The sequence below is a fragment of the Pangasianodon hypophthalmus genome, chromosome 30 (genome assembly GCF_027358585.1).
Source record: "Pangasianodon hypophthalmus isolate fPanHyp1 chromosome 30, fPanHyp1.pri, whole genome shotgun sequence".
NCBI lineage: Eukaryota > Metazoa > Chordata > Actinopteri > Siluriformes > Pangasiidae > Pangasianodon > Pangasianodon hypophthalmus.
In genome coordinates this window covers 11,586,214-11,601,244 of record NC_069739.1, presented here as the reverse complement: position 1 = coordinate 11,601,244, position 15,031 = coordinate 11,586,214, and the positions used below count along the sequence as shown (strand labels likewise).

The 15,031-nt window shown below is 41.0% G+C and overlaps 1 protein-coding gene across 1 annotated transcript in view; it reads right to left on the bottom strand.

Moving 5' to 3' along the window:
* Positions 1–1,846: 1,846 nt before the first annotated feature.
* cad (carbamoyl-phosphate synthetase 2, aspartate transcarbamylase, and dihydroorotase) overlaps positions 1,847–15,031 on the bottom strand; it is a 28,399-nt gene continuing 15,214 nt past the window's right edge. Inside the window, exons 20-43 of the mRNA XM_034302046.2 lie at positions 14,169–14,393; positions 13,777–13,959; positions 13,260–13,478; positions 12,851–13,018; positions 11,644–11,826; positions 11,416–11,520; positions 10,894–11,136; positions 10,685–10,766; positions 10,393–10,559; positions 10,110–10,274; positions 9,811–9,942; positions 9,511–9,712; positions 9,192–9,382; positions 8,614–8,754; positions 8,418–8,513; positions 8,150–8,285; positions 7,468–7,634; positions 6,250–6,324; positions 4,742–4,954; positions 4,213–4,338; positions 3,811–3,966; positions 3,625–3,726; positions 3,440–3,534; positions 1,847–2,646 (exon numbers count right to left, since the gene is read on the bottom strand). Coding sequence (XP_034157937.1) covers positions 2,547–2,646; positions 3,440–3,534; positions 3,625–3,726; positions 3,811–3,966; positions 4,213–4,338; positions 4,742–4,954; positions 6,250–6,324; positions 7,468–7,634; positions 8,150–8,285; positions 8,418–8,513; positions 8,614–8,754; positions 9,192–9,382; positions 9,511–9,712; positions 9,811–9,942; positions 10,110–10,274; positions 10,393–10,559; positions 10,685–10,766; positions 10,894–11,136; positions 11,416–11,520; positions 11,644–11,826; positions 12,851–13,018; positions 13,260–13,478; positions 13,777–13,959; positions 14,169–14,393 — 3,672 coding nt within the window. The 3' untranslated portion in view covers positions 1,847–2,546. The remainder of the gene's footprint in view (positions 2,647–3,439; positions 3,535–3,624; positions 3,727–3,810; positions 3,967–4,212; positions 4,339–4,741; positions 4,955–6,249; positions 6,325–7,467; positions 7,635–8,149; positions 8,286–8,417; positions 8,514–8,613; positions 8,755–9,191; positions 9,383–9,510; positions 9,713–9,810; positions 9,943–10,109; positions 10,275–10,392; positions 10,560–10,684; positions 10,767–10,893; positions 11,137–11,415; positions 11,521–11,643; positions 11,827–12,850; positions 13,019–13,259; positions 13,479–13,776; positions 13,960–14,168; positions 14,394–15,031) is intronic.

The following is a 15,031-nucleotide window of genomic DNA, read 5'->3' as shown; positions in this document are numbered from 1 at the left end:
ATATGCAAATTAGTGTATGACATCATCTAGTGACCTCTAGTGACTTTTAGAGTGTGCTTTTGCAACACTGCTAGGAGCTGTGCGTCATCAGCACTGCGGTTTGGCTGCTCAGTGACATACTCTCTCTCTCCCTCTCTCTCTCTCTCTCTCTCCCTCCCCCTCTCTTTCCCCTCTCCATCCCTCTCCTCTCTCTCCCTCTTTCCCCTCTCTCTCTCCTTCTCTCTCTCCCCCTCTCTTTCCCCTCTTTCCCCTCTCCATTCCTCTCTCTCTCTCTCCCTCCCTCTCTCTCTTTCCCCTCTCTATCCCTCTCTCTCTCTCCTTCTCTCTCCCCCTCCCTCCCCCTCCTTCTCTCTCTCTCTCCCCCTCCCTCCCTCTCTCTCTCTCTCAGCTCTGTAAAGACTCTTACTGTTTAAGTTACCTGAAATATACTATATTATTCTTCGAGTATGAAATACTGTATACTCAGCACTGTTTTATTTAGGCTTCTAATAAATAACAAATGTAACAAGTTTGAAACTTTTCTCTGGTTTCCATTTAATAAGGACGCCTTTTTATTATTTAACAAACTTAACATTTTTAATGTCACTATCCCCTATTAATTACCACTAGTATTAAAACAAGATAAAACAAGCTTTATTTACTGTCACTGAATACGCACAGACCCAATTCAGTTCTCTTCTGGCAGAAATCTTTGGAGTACAAGAATCATCACTTCTGCATCATTTACCTGCTCTTTCAGGAACCAGAATCCTCAACAATGTGCTAAAACATTCATGCAAATAAAAGTTTATTCAGGCATCATACAATCAACCATGTAAACCTTAGATCAGACATATGCTACCTGGATTGTGCTCATGAAGCAGAACCAGGCATCTACTCCAACTATTGTCAGTGAAATGACATTCTTCTGTAAGTTTGTCAAACAGATCAAGCTAACACTGAAGAACCTCTTTTCTTCGTGTAAGTCATCACTGATTGGCTGCCTGCACTTGGTACTTGGATCAGCTTTCTTGTGCCACTCGCTCACCTTCAGAAAAGTGCAGGAATTTCAGCAACATGGACGTTTTCGGGGCCGTGAGAGAATATCCATCAAAGCACCCGTGTACTGCTTGCCGTCTGGTTTTAACATTATATCCGTCTATGTTCCAGACAAGGGGCCTCATTTATCAATCTTTCAGTAAAAGTGTTTGTAAATGTTTGCGGAAGACAAACTGAACTAAACATTTCACGTGAAAGCAGAATGAATCCCAGGGAAAGTAAATAAAAAGGGGGTAAAAGGAGAAGAGTGACACGACGTGAAGATAGTTAGAGCAAATACTACATCAGTATGACTGTTAGTGTGTGGAAGGTCTTGGCACACGTGTGTATAACACTAAAGGACATCCGGGTGTTAAACACTGCCTCTGGTTAAATAAACTGGAACAAACAAACAAACAAAAAAAAAATCTGTGGTTGTGTCACAGTTCCTTGGAATACGACGTTCTTTTTCATTTCGCCAAACACAAAATGACTTCTTTTCCAAAAACGAAAACAATCAACTGATAGCAGTTTCAGCAGGGCAAAGGACAGTCCAGCGGGTTTATCTTTTGCAATCCCTGTTTTTTACTTAAAATAATTGCATCATGTAAGTAACGACACACAGAACGGGGTGCTTGTGTAGAAGGTCAGAACTGTAGGTGGAAAACATCACTATCCTGCAGGTTGTTAGGGGAACTTTATAGTTAGATTTTTAGATTCAGATTTAAAACTTTATTTATAATTAAAAGTGAACAAAGTCTCCATTCAGAACAAATTCTTATTTCATATAAACAGTATGCTGAAAGAAATGAATGAATCATGAATCAAGCAGCTTTGGCATATTTTAGTGTCATGAATGTAATAACCTCAAAAAAAAAAAAAAAAAACATGCTATGACACACATGCGTTTTTAAATAGCCTACCTGTCCCAGATGTTGCATCTATGCTTTTCTGTTAATAAATTAAATGAGCTGATAAACACGTCTACATGACTCATATTTTACAATTTCCACGCTAAACCTCGTTGCCTGTATTTTAAGGTTCCTGCGTGTTAACTGTTATTTGAATGATGACTCGTGCTACTCTACTTGCTTTAATAATGAATGATATTATTATTCACTGCAATGTATTTTAAGATTAAAAACACGAAAACCAAGAATGCTGAGCAATACTGGAAATTACTTTTATTATCAAAAAATATAAACCAGCTGTTCCCACGATCTCCCTTTATTACAAAGCCCTTGCGTAGAGTAAATAGTGTGTTATCTTGGTACTCATCCCTTACATGCATGTTGCTAACCTCCAGTGGCTTCTAACAGGTAACTCACTACTTATTTTTATTTTTTTTCAAACTGGTATAAACTAAAGTGGTCATAAGAAGTACTATGCTCCTGACGTTGTGCGTGTGAAACTAACTACTACAACAATGAAAAAGTAAAGTGGCGATAAGGCTTCATCCAGCAGGACTCTCTAATCTCACAGATTCACTGTAGAGTTGATTCGTTTATTCGTTTGGCGCTGAAGATTTTTCAGCGACCGAGCACAGTGGCGAGAAGCGCCATCCGGATATACATCCCGTTCTCAGCCTGACGGAAGTAAGCGGCACGAGGATCTGTGTCCACTTCCACACTGCACGAAAAAAAAAAAAAAAAAAAAAAAAAGATGGTTAATGAGGTGGAGAGAAAAGGTCAAATGAAAGAAATGGGACATAACCTCATGATTAATTGTATATGCATGTATATATATATATATATATATATATATATATATATATATATATATATATATATATATATATAAATTATACATTCATTTTTTCCCCCAAACACAGTAAGTAGTGTGATGTTCTTCTACAGTTGAAAGGTTTTGTTATGGCCCTATTTGTGCTTAATGATATTTTTAAACTGAATAAACTTTTGATTATATCCGTCACCATTTTTGTTCTGGTCAACAACCATCTGTCTTTCTGTATTGAAAGTGTCGTGCTGTTTATTTCTCACGGTAACGGAAGAGAAAGGGATTTTACAGCTGTGCAGCCTAGCCTCATTTATATCGTGGACATACGGTTAAAAGCAACTACAGAGTTCCTGGGGATTTCGTTTGCATTTATTTTAAACATTCCTCAATAATTCTGGCACATATTTTATTCTTTTACTTGTTCAAGTAGCATACGAGTTTCTCATACATGTTTTAATATCCGTTTTTATTTTATTTTATATAATCTTTCCTCATTTTTCTGAAGGGCGTGGTAAATAAGCACCTAAAATAAACCAACACTTAAAAAAGGATTATGTGTTGTAGTGTGTGTATGTGAATATATATTACATGTGATATGATGGATCGTATATGATGAATGCGATGTGATGAATGTGATGCATGATGCACAGAAATACAACACAACACAACACAACATTCAGCATACCTAATCTCGTTAACTCTTGGAAGCGGATGCATGACGACCATTTTTCTCTTGGCTCCTGTCATTATGTGAGGGGTCAAGATAAACTTCCCGAAGCACTATAAAAGGGAAAAAAAAAAAGTTTCAAAATACATGCCCATACAATAAAAGAGCAAATGCACACAAGTGCATCAAGTGCGATGCCTTACTGCTTTGTACTCCTCCTCGGAGGCGAAACGCTCTTTCTGAATCCGTGTAATGTAAAGCACATCAGTATCAGGAAGAGCCTCTTCAATACTGCTGAACTCCTCCTGATGAAATCAGCACGTCAGCCACAAAACACACACACATCTAGTTCCATAATCCAAACGCTTTAGATGGTCAGACACACGCACCTGCTTTATGCCTTTGGACGCAACAAAGTCAACGATCTCGTGGGGCATGCTGAGGTTTTTTGGGGACACGTAGCGCAGCGTGATGCGATACTGAGTGAGCAGTCTGGCTAAAGAATGCACAGTCCTGCCGTGCTTCAGATCGCCCACCATAGTGATCTGTATTAAAAAAAAAAAAAATCAAGTGTTACACAAGTCTAAAACCTCTTACAGTGTGTTTCCAAAAGTAAAAAAAAAAACAGACATATTTACTGGTTTGTCAAGGAGACTCAGCTTGTGTACTTGCACTACTTTTATTATAACAAATCCATTGACTAAGTATTACAAGAAAAAACGGACTACCTAAGCCACTAGAGGTTTTTTTTTTTGGGAAAATATAAAGTGGAGGTTTTCCTGTAGACTTACAGTCATGCCATTGACGGTGCCAAGCTCTTCTCGGATGGTAAAGATATCTAGCAGGGCCTGAGTGGGATGCTCCCCAACGCCATCGCCAGCATTGATCACTGGCCTTCGACAATGCTTTGCAGCTTTCTGTAACGAAGAAAATCAAAAGCATACTTGTCCATTTAGTTCTGCTGTCCAGTCTCAACTCCAGAAAGTCTATTTAAAAAAAAAAAATCCTAAAGACATCCAGATAAACAATTCGAATGCGACAGGGACACTTCTTGTTACAAATCTGTATATGCTTGATCTACCCTTACAATAGACTTCAAACAGTTAAAGAAGCTATTAAAGGAAAACTAGTTCAGATATTTGACTTTACTCTGAACAATCAGTTTATCTGCTCTTTACAATCATAATACCATTTAAATCCTACAAACAGTCCACCACTAGTTCTTGAGATATTGTGCTTATGAGAATCTCAGATTAACGCAATAAAAAGTGTATAAAAAGTAAAGACAAGAAAGGATAAAAGGGTAATAATGCACCCCACCTCTACAGCTCCAGGCACCGGATGGCGCAGCACAATCACATCAGCGTAGCAGCTCATGGTCTGCACCGAGTCGGCCAGGGACTCGCCCTTCTGCGTGGACGAAGTGGATTCACTGAAGTGCACAACAGAGCCGCCGAGCCGCTGCATCGCAGCTGCAAAAGAGCTGCTGGTCCGAGTGCTCACCTCATAGAACATAGAGGCCATGACCTTACCCTGGCGAGAAAAAAACACAACATTATTGAGCCAGTAACTCGTAAAATGATGAACGTGCATGCCAAATGTTTTTTTATCTAACCGTCATTTCTGCATTTAGTCATTTTTCCTTCTGGGAGTTTATTAAATCCAAACGAAAGAATCTGTCTCACCATAGTAAGTGACCAAAAACTCAATTCCAAACAGTGTTACTTTATATTCTCCAGACTTGCAAAACAGTGCATCATGCAATATCCTTAAAAAAAGAACAAAGTGCTTAAAAAAGCAAATCCACAGAGCTTAGGTCAGGGGACTGGAATGACCGTGTTTGATTCTGTGGTCAGTGAATTGTGTGTGTGTGTGTGTGTGTAACCCAGCTTTAGTCTGTAAGACACTAAGAATGTTACTGAGTAAGAGGTCTTAATATCTAAACATTAAAGACAATATTCCTGGTATGAATCATCAAAAGATCTAAGCTACTAAAGAAGCCTGGTGATGTGACTATCGCTTAGGAAATAAAATGCAACACCTTCTCCACCAACAGTGGTGCGCGTTTATGAGTTACAGTACTCATCTGCAATACGTGGATCTGATGCATGAACCTGGCAACCTGCTCATAGAGTAAAGGTCAAGATACACTACGTGTCTTTTGTTTCATCAATGGCCCGACCTCAACACCATATTTCTACGATATTTCTGTGCAAACACTAAAAATGCTTTTATTTATGGATCCTCTGTTCCATAAAGCCTAATGCGAGTGCACGCTGTGCACACAGAGCTCTCCGCAAAATAATAACCGAATTCATTTTAAACATATAAACTTCACTGCACACGTTTTTTGCTGTTCCTAAATGATCGCTTTCCATAATTAGTGGAAGAAAATCTTCCCAGAAATTCAGTCATTATAATGATGCGCCGCTTAAAGGGTCTCAGAAGCAATCCAAGAGAGAAGAAGATTCTGATCGAGTGTCCAGTGAACTTTTCTGACCTTCATAGAATATAACAAACCCAAAAAAACTAAAACAAATCTTAAATGTCAGATGCTGGAGTAGCCCTGATGATGCACATAACTACATGTCAGGCTCCAGTAGCTCGCTCTTGTGAAGAACTTTCCACTAAATGTGAGTTGGAGGATCTGCAAGTTGCTTTGCATCTATGAAGTGCTCAGTATTTGGAATAAAGTACAAGTTTTAATACCAAAAACAAGTTTCAGTTGCTTTTCCTTCTTTTGAGACCATCAGTGAACATATTTCTAAGCAGGATTCTGTGTTTTTGTAACAGTATGATTAGTTTCTCGACAAGCATCGAGAGCTTACCTTCAAGATGTCCAGACTCCTCTCTTTCTGAACCATTAAACGAAGTGTGTGAGCCACATTGAACAAGTGGGACATCTGAAATCACAAGCAGGACCAGTTATTAGATATCTCCAAGTTTTTTTTTTTTTTTTAACCTCTATGAAAGCTGATTGGCTGATGGCAGTCATGTGTTTTTTAATACTGAGATCATCCATTAAATATCTACCTATAGATTAGCACATACACTCACCGTTCACTTTAATAGGAACACCTGTACACCTGCTCATTTATGCAGGTATCTAATCAGCCAATCACGCATCAGCAGCACAAAGCATACAATCATGCAGATACCGTTCAAGAGCTTCAGTTAATGTTCACATCAAACATTGTGGCATGGTCGCTGGTGCCAGATGGGCTGGTTTGAGTATTTCAGAAACTTCTGATCTCCTGGATTTTCACACACAACAGTCTGAAGAGTTTAGATCCGAGGTAGTTTTCATTTTTATTTGTAATTCGTTTAAAAATATTACCTTGCACATTCGTTGCGTGCGTTTCTCATCGTTCTTAAAATGATCATTCTGCATCATTATTAAAAAAAATCTTCCTGGAAAATTATACGTGCATTACAATAAAATGCTGTTTAAAAGGAACCCATTCTCAACTCGACTCAAATCAGCACGCGAGTGTTTGCTCCTTTCCTCCTGATTTTAACATCCTCCATGTCTTCACAGTAATTCTAGACCTGACTATATGTCACTATACAGTGAATGTAAAAAGTTTACACACCCCTGTTAAAATGGCAGGTTTTTGTGATGTAAAAAATATGAAACTAGGATAAATCATATCAGAACCTTTTCTACTTTTATTGTGAACCTGTAAACTGCAATGCACAGGAGATGCCCTTCCAATTTACGAGAGTTAAAATGCTTTTGCAAGGAACAACGGCAAAATATTACTAAGTTAAGACGTGCCAGACTGATTCTTACTGACTCTTACCCAAAATGATTGAATGCCGTGATAAAATCTGAAGCTGCTTTACATTACTATGCATTAGTTTAGGGGCGTGCACACACACTTATGCCATTAGGTTATTGTACATTTTTCTTTTTCTTTCCCAAAATGATTCTTACCATTTTTCACTTTAATTTATAGGTTGCAAACATGACAGCTTAAGGGAACTCTGAGGAATGCCGCAATGCTGCAGCGAATATGCCATAAGAAATGTAAAAATGCGTGCACCTGCTCCTTGGTGAACTGGCGCGCAGAAAGGATGTGTTGACCCACTAACGGGTGAAGCAGAGGCGAGGTCTGGATGTGAGACACGGCCGGAGCCTGGCTCGTCTGAGGTGACAGAATTCGGGCTAGTGGAGGAGGGTGTGTGCACGACTCTGCAACAGGAGCCAATTCTGAGAACGAGAAGAAACAATTACATGTCTAAAAATACCCTTGAAAATGTAACGTAAATTAAAATCTATAAATTGTTTAATGTTTTAAACTTTTAAAAACTATTAAAAATGGCCCTGAAGCATCTCTACACCTTTTTAGGGATGTCAAAAATAAACGCTTGAATGTTGGAATCCCATGTTTTACTGTAAATATACAGCAGCGGGGGCGTGGTCGAGCGTCAGCGGTGGACGGAGAGGAGGCGGGTCAAACCGACAGGTAAAGTGTGATGATTCTCACCTGTGTCTTATTACCGCCAGTCTACTTATGCGTGTCTCTTTGTGTGTTCAGTAACCAGAGAGAGTGAGTGCGATATAGTTGGCGGCGCTTGCGAGACATGCATGAATGCGCACACACGCGCACACACACACACACACACACACACACACACACAAACATGCCGCAAAAGGCGTGAACTGGATGGAGCGAAAGCAACGATATTATAGGGAAATTAAACCAATGAAGCCCAAATCAGTACCTGGTGGCAGACCAGGATCAGAAGTGTGATGGACTCGAGGAGGGAGCATGAACCGGTCCCCGGCTGCTCTGCGTGGACTCGCAGCTCGAGCACGCAGAGATTCACTGGGAGTCGCTTGTCGAGGATGCTCGGGAGTCTGTGTAACACACACAAATGCGTTAGTGAAAAAAATTTAAAAAATGAAAAAATATCCTCCTGAACAAAAAGGGAGAAAATGCAGGCGGCGTTCTCACAATGGAGAAGCATCACACGGGAACTTTAGTGTTACCTTTTGGACATCTTTGGGTATTTCAGGGACTGATGACTGATTTGGAACGGATGACCACGTCTTCACATCCTCACCGTAACCAGGAGGTACCAGTACCTGAAAGGATTATACAAGACAAAGGTGGTTAAACTAATTATATAGAAAATTATCTGTAACCATCATGCACCTAAGAATTTCCCATGAAACCCAAGTTCACCTGTCCGTCAATGTAGGCCACCTCCCCTCTCAGCACGACTCGCATCACTTTACCCTTCACCCTCATGCCCTCGAAAGGAGTCCACTTGGACTTCGTGAACTGCATGTGCTTCGGGATGATCCACTCTTGCTCCAAATCCACCTAGGAAATATACTTTGTTATGACCAATAGACAAACCTGGCCATATTTAGTTTTAATTCAATTAAACATAATATTTGAAATAAAGATAATAATAATAAAAAAACAAATCTACCTGAACCGTCTTTTCTAACAGTTTAAAAAGCAATTTTTACAAAACAAATCTTACAACTAATTCTCCTACTCCTCAACACTTCACCTTTTGCTCTGCTTTGTATGTTTATATGTGTGACATTTGTTTTATGTCTTTATAATTAGCATCTCTGTGAACTGAAAAGTGCTTTATAAGAAAACCATAACATTTTTTTTCCATGCTATATTACCTACAATTTTTACTCATCATGTAAGATGAATTTTAAACTTTTTAGTGATCTTGATTCACTAAACCTGTCACAACCAACCATTCCGGGAGTCAGATACTGTCATTTTTAACCACAGACCTCCACGTAGGTGTTCTCTTGAGGAGGAAGAGAGAAGATTCGAGCTGGGTTCTCGTAGAGCCGTTTGATGATGTCGTCAATGGTGAGACGGCCTTCGCTGACGGCGGTGAGCAGCAGAGGCAGCATGGTCTCCAGGCCTGGGTAGCCTGGTGGAGGCTTTTCGGAGTCCTTCTCATCCACTGAGTGAGGAGCTGCAGTTGGATACATCACATAATACGCATACTTGCTATAAAGTGTCGTTTTGACTGAATTAGGCATTGAAACTTGTCCAATATTATTTTAGGGTAACAGATTTTATTCAGTGCAACCCAATCCTTACCATGATCAGTGGCAAAACAGTCAATGATATCCAGATTTTCCCACAGAGCCTCCATGTCCTCTCGGGTGCCCAGCATGGGCCGCACCTGAGCCCTGCCGTCCCCTAGAACAGACACGTTGTCTTCACACAGGAAGAGGTGATGAGGAGCCACCTCACACGTCACCTGGATGCCCTTCTGCTTTGCAGCTCGGATGATCAGGATCTAGCGAGAAAAAAAAAAGAATCACCACAAGGAATTTCAGGTTGTCTGATCAAAACTAAAAGTTATATGCTGTAGCCTGAAGAGGCTTGGCGTCTTACCTCCTCTTTTTTGGCAATATGGCAAATGTGAACAGGTCTCTGGTAGAGCTGAGCGACCATCAAAATGGCAGCCACGGTCTGCTTCTCCGCATGGGCCACTATGGGTAAATGCTTTGGCCACTTTTCGAAATGCTGCATAGAAAAGGATCATTACTCCCTGTAGTCCTAGTGATACACACCCATTATATTATTTATAAACTCCGTTACTTGGTACAGACTGACAGTATTAATTCACTATGGCTTTTCACTACTGTTAAATCATGGCTGCCCGTATCCAGGTTTACTAGCTAACTCCTTACCTCCATCCACAAGGAAACATTGTCCATTTTTAACGTTGAGAAAGTATCGTTCAGGTACATCTTCAGACCAGCCGTGGCGTTTGCAATGGATGGCAGAATAGTGGCGTTGTCGGAAACCGCTCCCACGTACAGAGCGTAGTCACAGCGGCATCCTGCCTTCGCCAGCTACACAGACAGAAGGAGAAATATGACGTGAAACACCGGACTGCATTCAGAAGCAAGGGAAATGTAAAAACATATCTAATATATTGGAGATTCTTGTTTGAGGAATATATGACATTACCTTCTGGACCAGGGCTAGAGAGCTGGGGTCGATTACAGCAGGGTTGGTGTTTGGCATGGCACACACCATGGTGATGCCTCCCGCCAGCGCGGCGGCTGTGCCCGAGGAGAAATCCTCCTTGTAGGTGGCACCAGGCTCTCGCAGGTGGACATGGACATCGATCAGGCCTAGAGGAACAGAATCCAGGTTAAATGGTACACAATAATAAAAGCAGCTAGTGATATCAGAATATATTTGAATCACACTTTATACATGATGGAAGATGTGATAGAACAGAACTGCTGGAAGTTACCAGGTAAACGAATCAGTTTCTGGGAGGTCATGCTGTCGATGTGAGTCTTGATGGGAGGAGCTTGACCAATCTGTCTCAGCGCCTGCCAAAACAACGTGTACAGAGTTTCAGTTTGCACCACAGCATTGAAATTTAATTCCTACATCAGCACACCATTCAAACAGTTAGCAGAGAACAACTAAGAGGATTTGAAAGGAGCAGATTCTCACCTGGACAAAGAGCTTGGTGCACTTGATATCGATGATTAGAGGTACAGAGTAGTCCACGGCCATGCGACGGGTACGGTATCCTTTAGTGACAAAGGAGGACAAACGCCGACCACCTGCATTCCTCATGGACAGGTTAATCACCATGTCAAAGTGGTTCTCCTCCAAGTAGTCCATGATGTTTCTCTGCTTGTCCTTGTTGGGGTAGTCACTTTCCTCTTCAAAAGGCCAGTCTACAGCCATTACCTAGGGATAAGAGTCAAGTGAATGTAAGATCATCGATTCTGTAATATTATTATGGTCAACTAAAATGCTAATCCTTAATATAGATAGATAAATCAAATCAGGCTAAATAAGTCCCTTAGCTATCCGACAATGTTACGTTCTATGCTTCTACATCTACACCTGGCTTTATGGGCAATAATAAAAAGCAGATCAGATAAAAACTCTGGGGCAACACACAATATTTTGACATATTTGGATATTAGGACACTATTTGAGAAGTCGTGCACGTGTTCGCCATACTTTGACGCCATGTTCGGTGTAGAAGTCAGCGGTGCCCAAGCTGGCATACAGATTGTACCCAAGACTCTCCAAAGCCCGAATTGTAGGCAGCAGCTCGCTTTTATTCTGAAAACAGAAAGACAGTAAAAATAATACATGAAACGTTTAGCACAAAAACAGGAACCAGTCAATATTTCACCAACGAAGAAAAAAAAAAACCTATGAATTACTGTAAAGTGATTCGGATACCTTGTAGCTGCCAATGGAGAGGAGAATGTTTTTCTTAGGGATTTTGAAGCCCGTGCTGAGCATGGCTTTCAGGTACGCCTCATAGCGGTTCTCACCAAAGCAGGCCACCTCCCCGGTGCTCGTCATTTCCACTCCCAGCACTACGTCCGCCCCGGCCAGCCGAGAGAAAGAGAACTGTGGAACCTTTGAGACACACGATCACACACATTCAGCTGAGGCTTCATCCTGATATTAGAGAGCAAGCAAAAGCAAAGCCCACGAACGACCACTTAGAGCTAAGCGAGGCAGACCATGCTGACCGCACACAGCTACAGTGCCCAGAATTATTGGCACTCTCCATGAAAATGTGCACAATTTGAATATATAAAAAGAATAACACTGACAAGCAAGAAGTCAGTTTTGAGCTCAAACTTTCACTGACATTGTTTAGTTATATTTGAATACATTTTTTACAAACTCAAAAGGATTAGCAAGATTTTCCTACAAAACATTGGTTTCAAAATGATCAGCAGCGTTAAAATTATTAAATTTGTGACGTCTTGCCCCGGAGAGTACAAGAGCATGAATCTATTTTTGTAATGTGCTTTAAGGTTAAAGACGCTTGTACATTGTAAGCTTCCTTATATTCCCTGGTTTGTGTAGATTGACTTATCTCTTTAATCTGGACCACAGGTTTTCTTCAGGATTCAAAACCACTCACTGAGATGGTCATTGCTAATTTTGTGCAATTTTGTGGTTTTTTTTAACCATTTCTGTGCAAATTTAAAGCCATTAAACTGTTTCAAATCATCCACCACCATATTTTACAGTGGGGTATCTGGTGCATTTCCTTGTATGGAGACCACTTTTGCACCAAACATGGTTTGCATGTCCAAATCTAACTACAACATGCAGCTGTAGTTTAAATAACGCTTCAGGCACTGCGTTTTGTGAGATCCTCTCAGCTTGCTGTTATTAAAAAGTGCCGTTTTAACAGCTGAATTCACTAAACTGGGCATTTCTACTGTGATCCTTTGGCTCTTTTTTCCCTCCTCACTTTCCTATTTGCCCGATTGTTTCAGTAAAACTTTGTTATGCCACTATTTGCTATAATCATGTGTATTTTTTATATCCATTTCCTGATTTGTGCAGTTCAGCAACCACCTGTCTCTTTTATATTTGTTCCCATTAGGCCTGACGCTGCTGCTCGTCCACAGTGGCTCTTTACCTTTACTCCCACAATGCCAATCCCCGTCATGAGTCCCACAGCTTCCACCTCCTGTCCCATGATGACCTGCGTTGCCAAAGCCACAAGATCTACGCCCAGTGTTTTGGAGACGAAAGGGAAGGAGCGCGAGACTCGTACATTGCACTCAATCACTTTCAGCTGGTCATCCTGAATTAACACACACAAACGCAGAAATAAAACAAAAATAAGACAGAAAAACTGTCATTAGAACTGTCATGCAAATTTGAACTAAATGGAATAAGTTGTATTAGAATGTGTGTCTCCGCAATCTGTAGAAAAAACGACTGGAAAACAAGCAGCTCACTTCTACTCCCAGAAGAAACAAGATCATAAGCATGACCTAAACCAAAGTCAGCTTAGCTGTACATCCTGTAGTAGATCATCTCACCTTGGCGATGAGTTGCAAGTTAAATGGTCCTGTGACTTGTAGCTCCTGACCGATGGCATGCACAATCAGTTTAATGCGCTCCATGGTCTTCTGGTTGATGTCCTGTGGTGGTGTAACCAGCGTAGCATCCCCAGAATGCACTCCGGCGTTCTCGACATGCTCGGAGACAGCGATGGCAATGACCACGCCGTCACACGCTACAGCATCCACGTCAATCTCCTGCAGCACAGAGCGAGACAAATTCACCAAAACTTCACACAAAATTTTAGTTCTTAATCATGTAAAACTGTAATCTTTAACAGTTTTACAGTTCTTCAGAGCACAAAATGACTACAAGAAATACCAATCCTTCTGGCATCTCAGAACATTGTATTACAACAATACCGCGGCAATTGAAAACATTTTAACTTATTTTTGCCACATAGTGTTTGTTAATCTCCACTTATTCCCACTGCTAATTCTTAGAATTACTTTGAAACTACTGGTAAATGCATGTGACTCCCAGAAAGTAACTGACCTTGGCCTCCTGGATAAATTTGGAGATAACAACAGGGTGCTCTTTAGACACAGCAACAGCGCTGCTCAGGTACTTCTCCAGGTCACTGTGAGAGTAGGCCACATTCATGGCAGCTCCGCTGAGCACGTAGGACGGCCTCACTAGGCACGGGTAGCCCACCGCCTCGCAAAACTGCATGGCTGACTATACACGGAAGGAGAAGGAAGAACTACTATGACCACTAAATATGAGTATTGCTTGTCTATTTCGGAAAAAGCTCACAAGCAGGAATCCAAAAAAAAAGTCATATGAACTAGAGAGGGGAATTAAAGTCTTAAAGGCCAGCAGGAATAAAATGAACTCAAGCAAGTTAGCAAGAAGACTAGAAGATAGAATGGTATGTTTTTAAGTACCTCTGTATCAGACAGCTCTTTCCAGCGTGGTTGACTGATTCCAATGGTGTCCAGCATCCGAGAAAATTTAAAACGGTTCTCGGCTGAGTCAATAAACTCGGGCGAGGTGCCCAGGATGCGGCACTGCTGCCTGTGCAAGGACATGGCAATGTTGTTGGGGAGCTGGCCTCCCATGGAAAGAATCACTCCCTCTGGGTTCTCCACCTCGTATATATCCATCACCACCTAAGATTCAAGTCACAGTGTTGAGAACTAAGTAATGATCAAATAGCAAACGCCAACTTACCTTCCTTATCTATAACTAACCAAACATACGGCTTATGTAGACAATAACAAAACAGGAAAATGATGTGAATAAAATGTGTGAACACCAGGCTGGTCATTCTCCTCTGATCTCTCTCATCAACGAGGTGTTTCAGCCTGCAGACCCTCCGCTCACAGGATGTTTTTCTCATCATTCTGTGTAAACTCTAGAGCCTGCTGTGTGTGAAAATCACAGGAGATCAGCAGTTTCTGAAATCCTCAAACCAGCCCATCTGATACCAACAACCATGCCACGGTTAAAGTCACAGAGATCAGACTTTTTCTTCGTTCTGATGTTTGATGTGAACATTAACTGAAGCTCTTGACCTGCATAGGTGTACAGGTGTTCCTAATAAAGTGGACGATGAGAACAGTGTGATTTTTTTTTTTTCCCGGAGGATGAAAGCTAGCTTATAAGAGAGCTCCGTTTCCCCTGACATCTTGTCAAATTTAAAAAAAGCTTCATCATGGCCACGGCTTGGTATCACTTATACTGCACTGGATGGACGACACCGAATTCACCTCCGTAATTTCTCTCCATATTTTGGTCTATTTCAGGT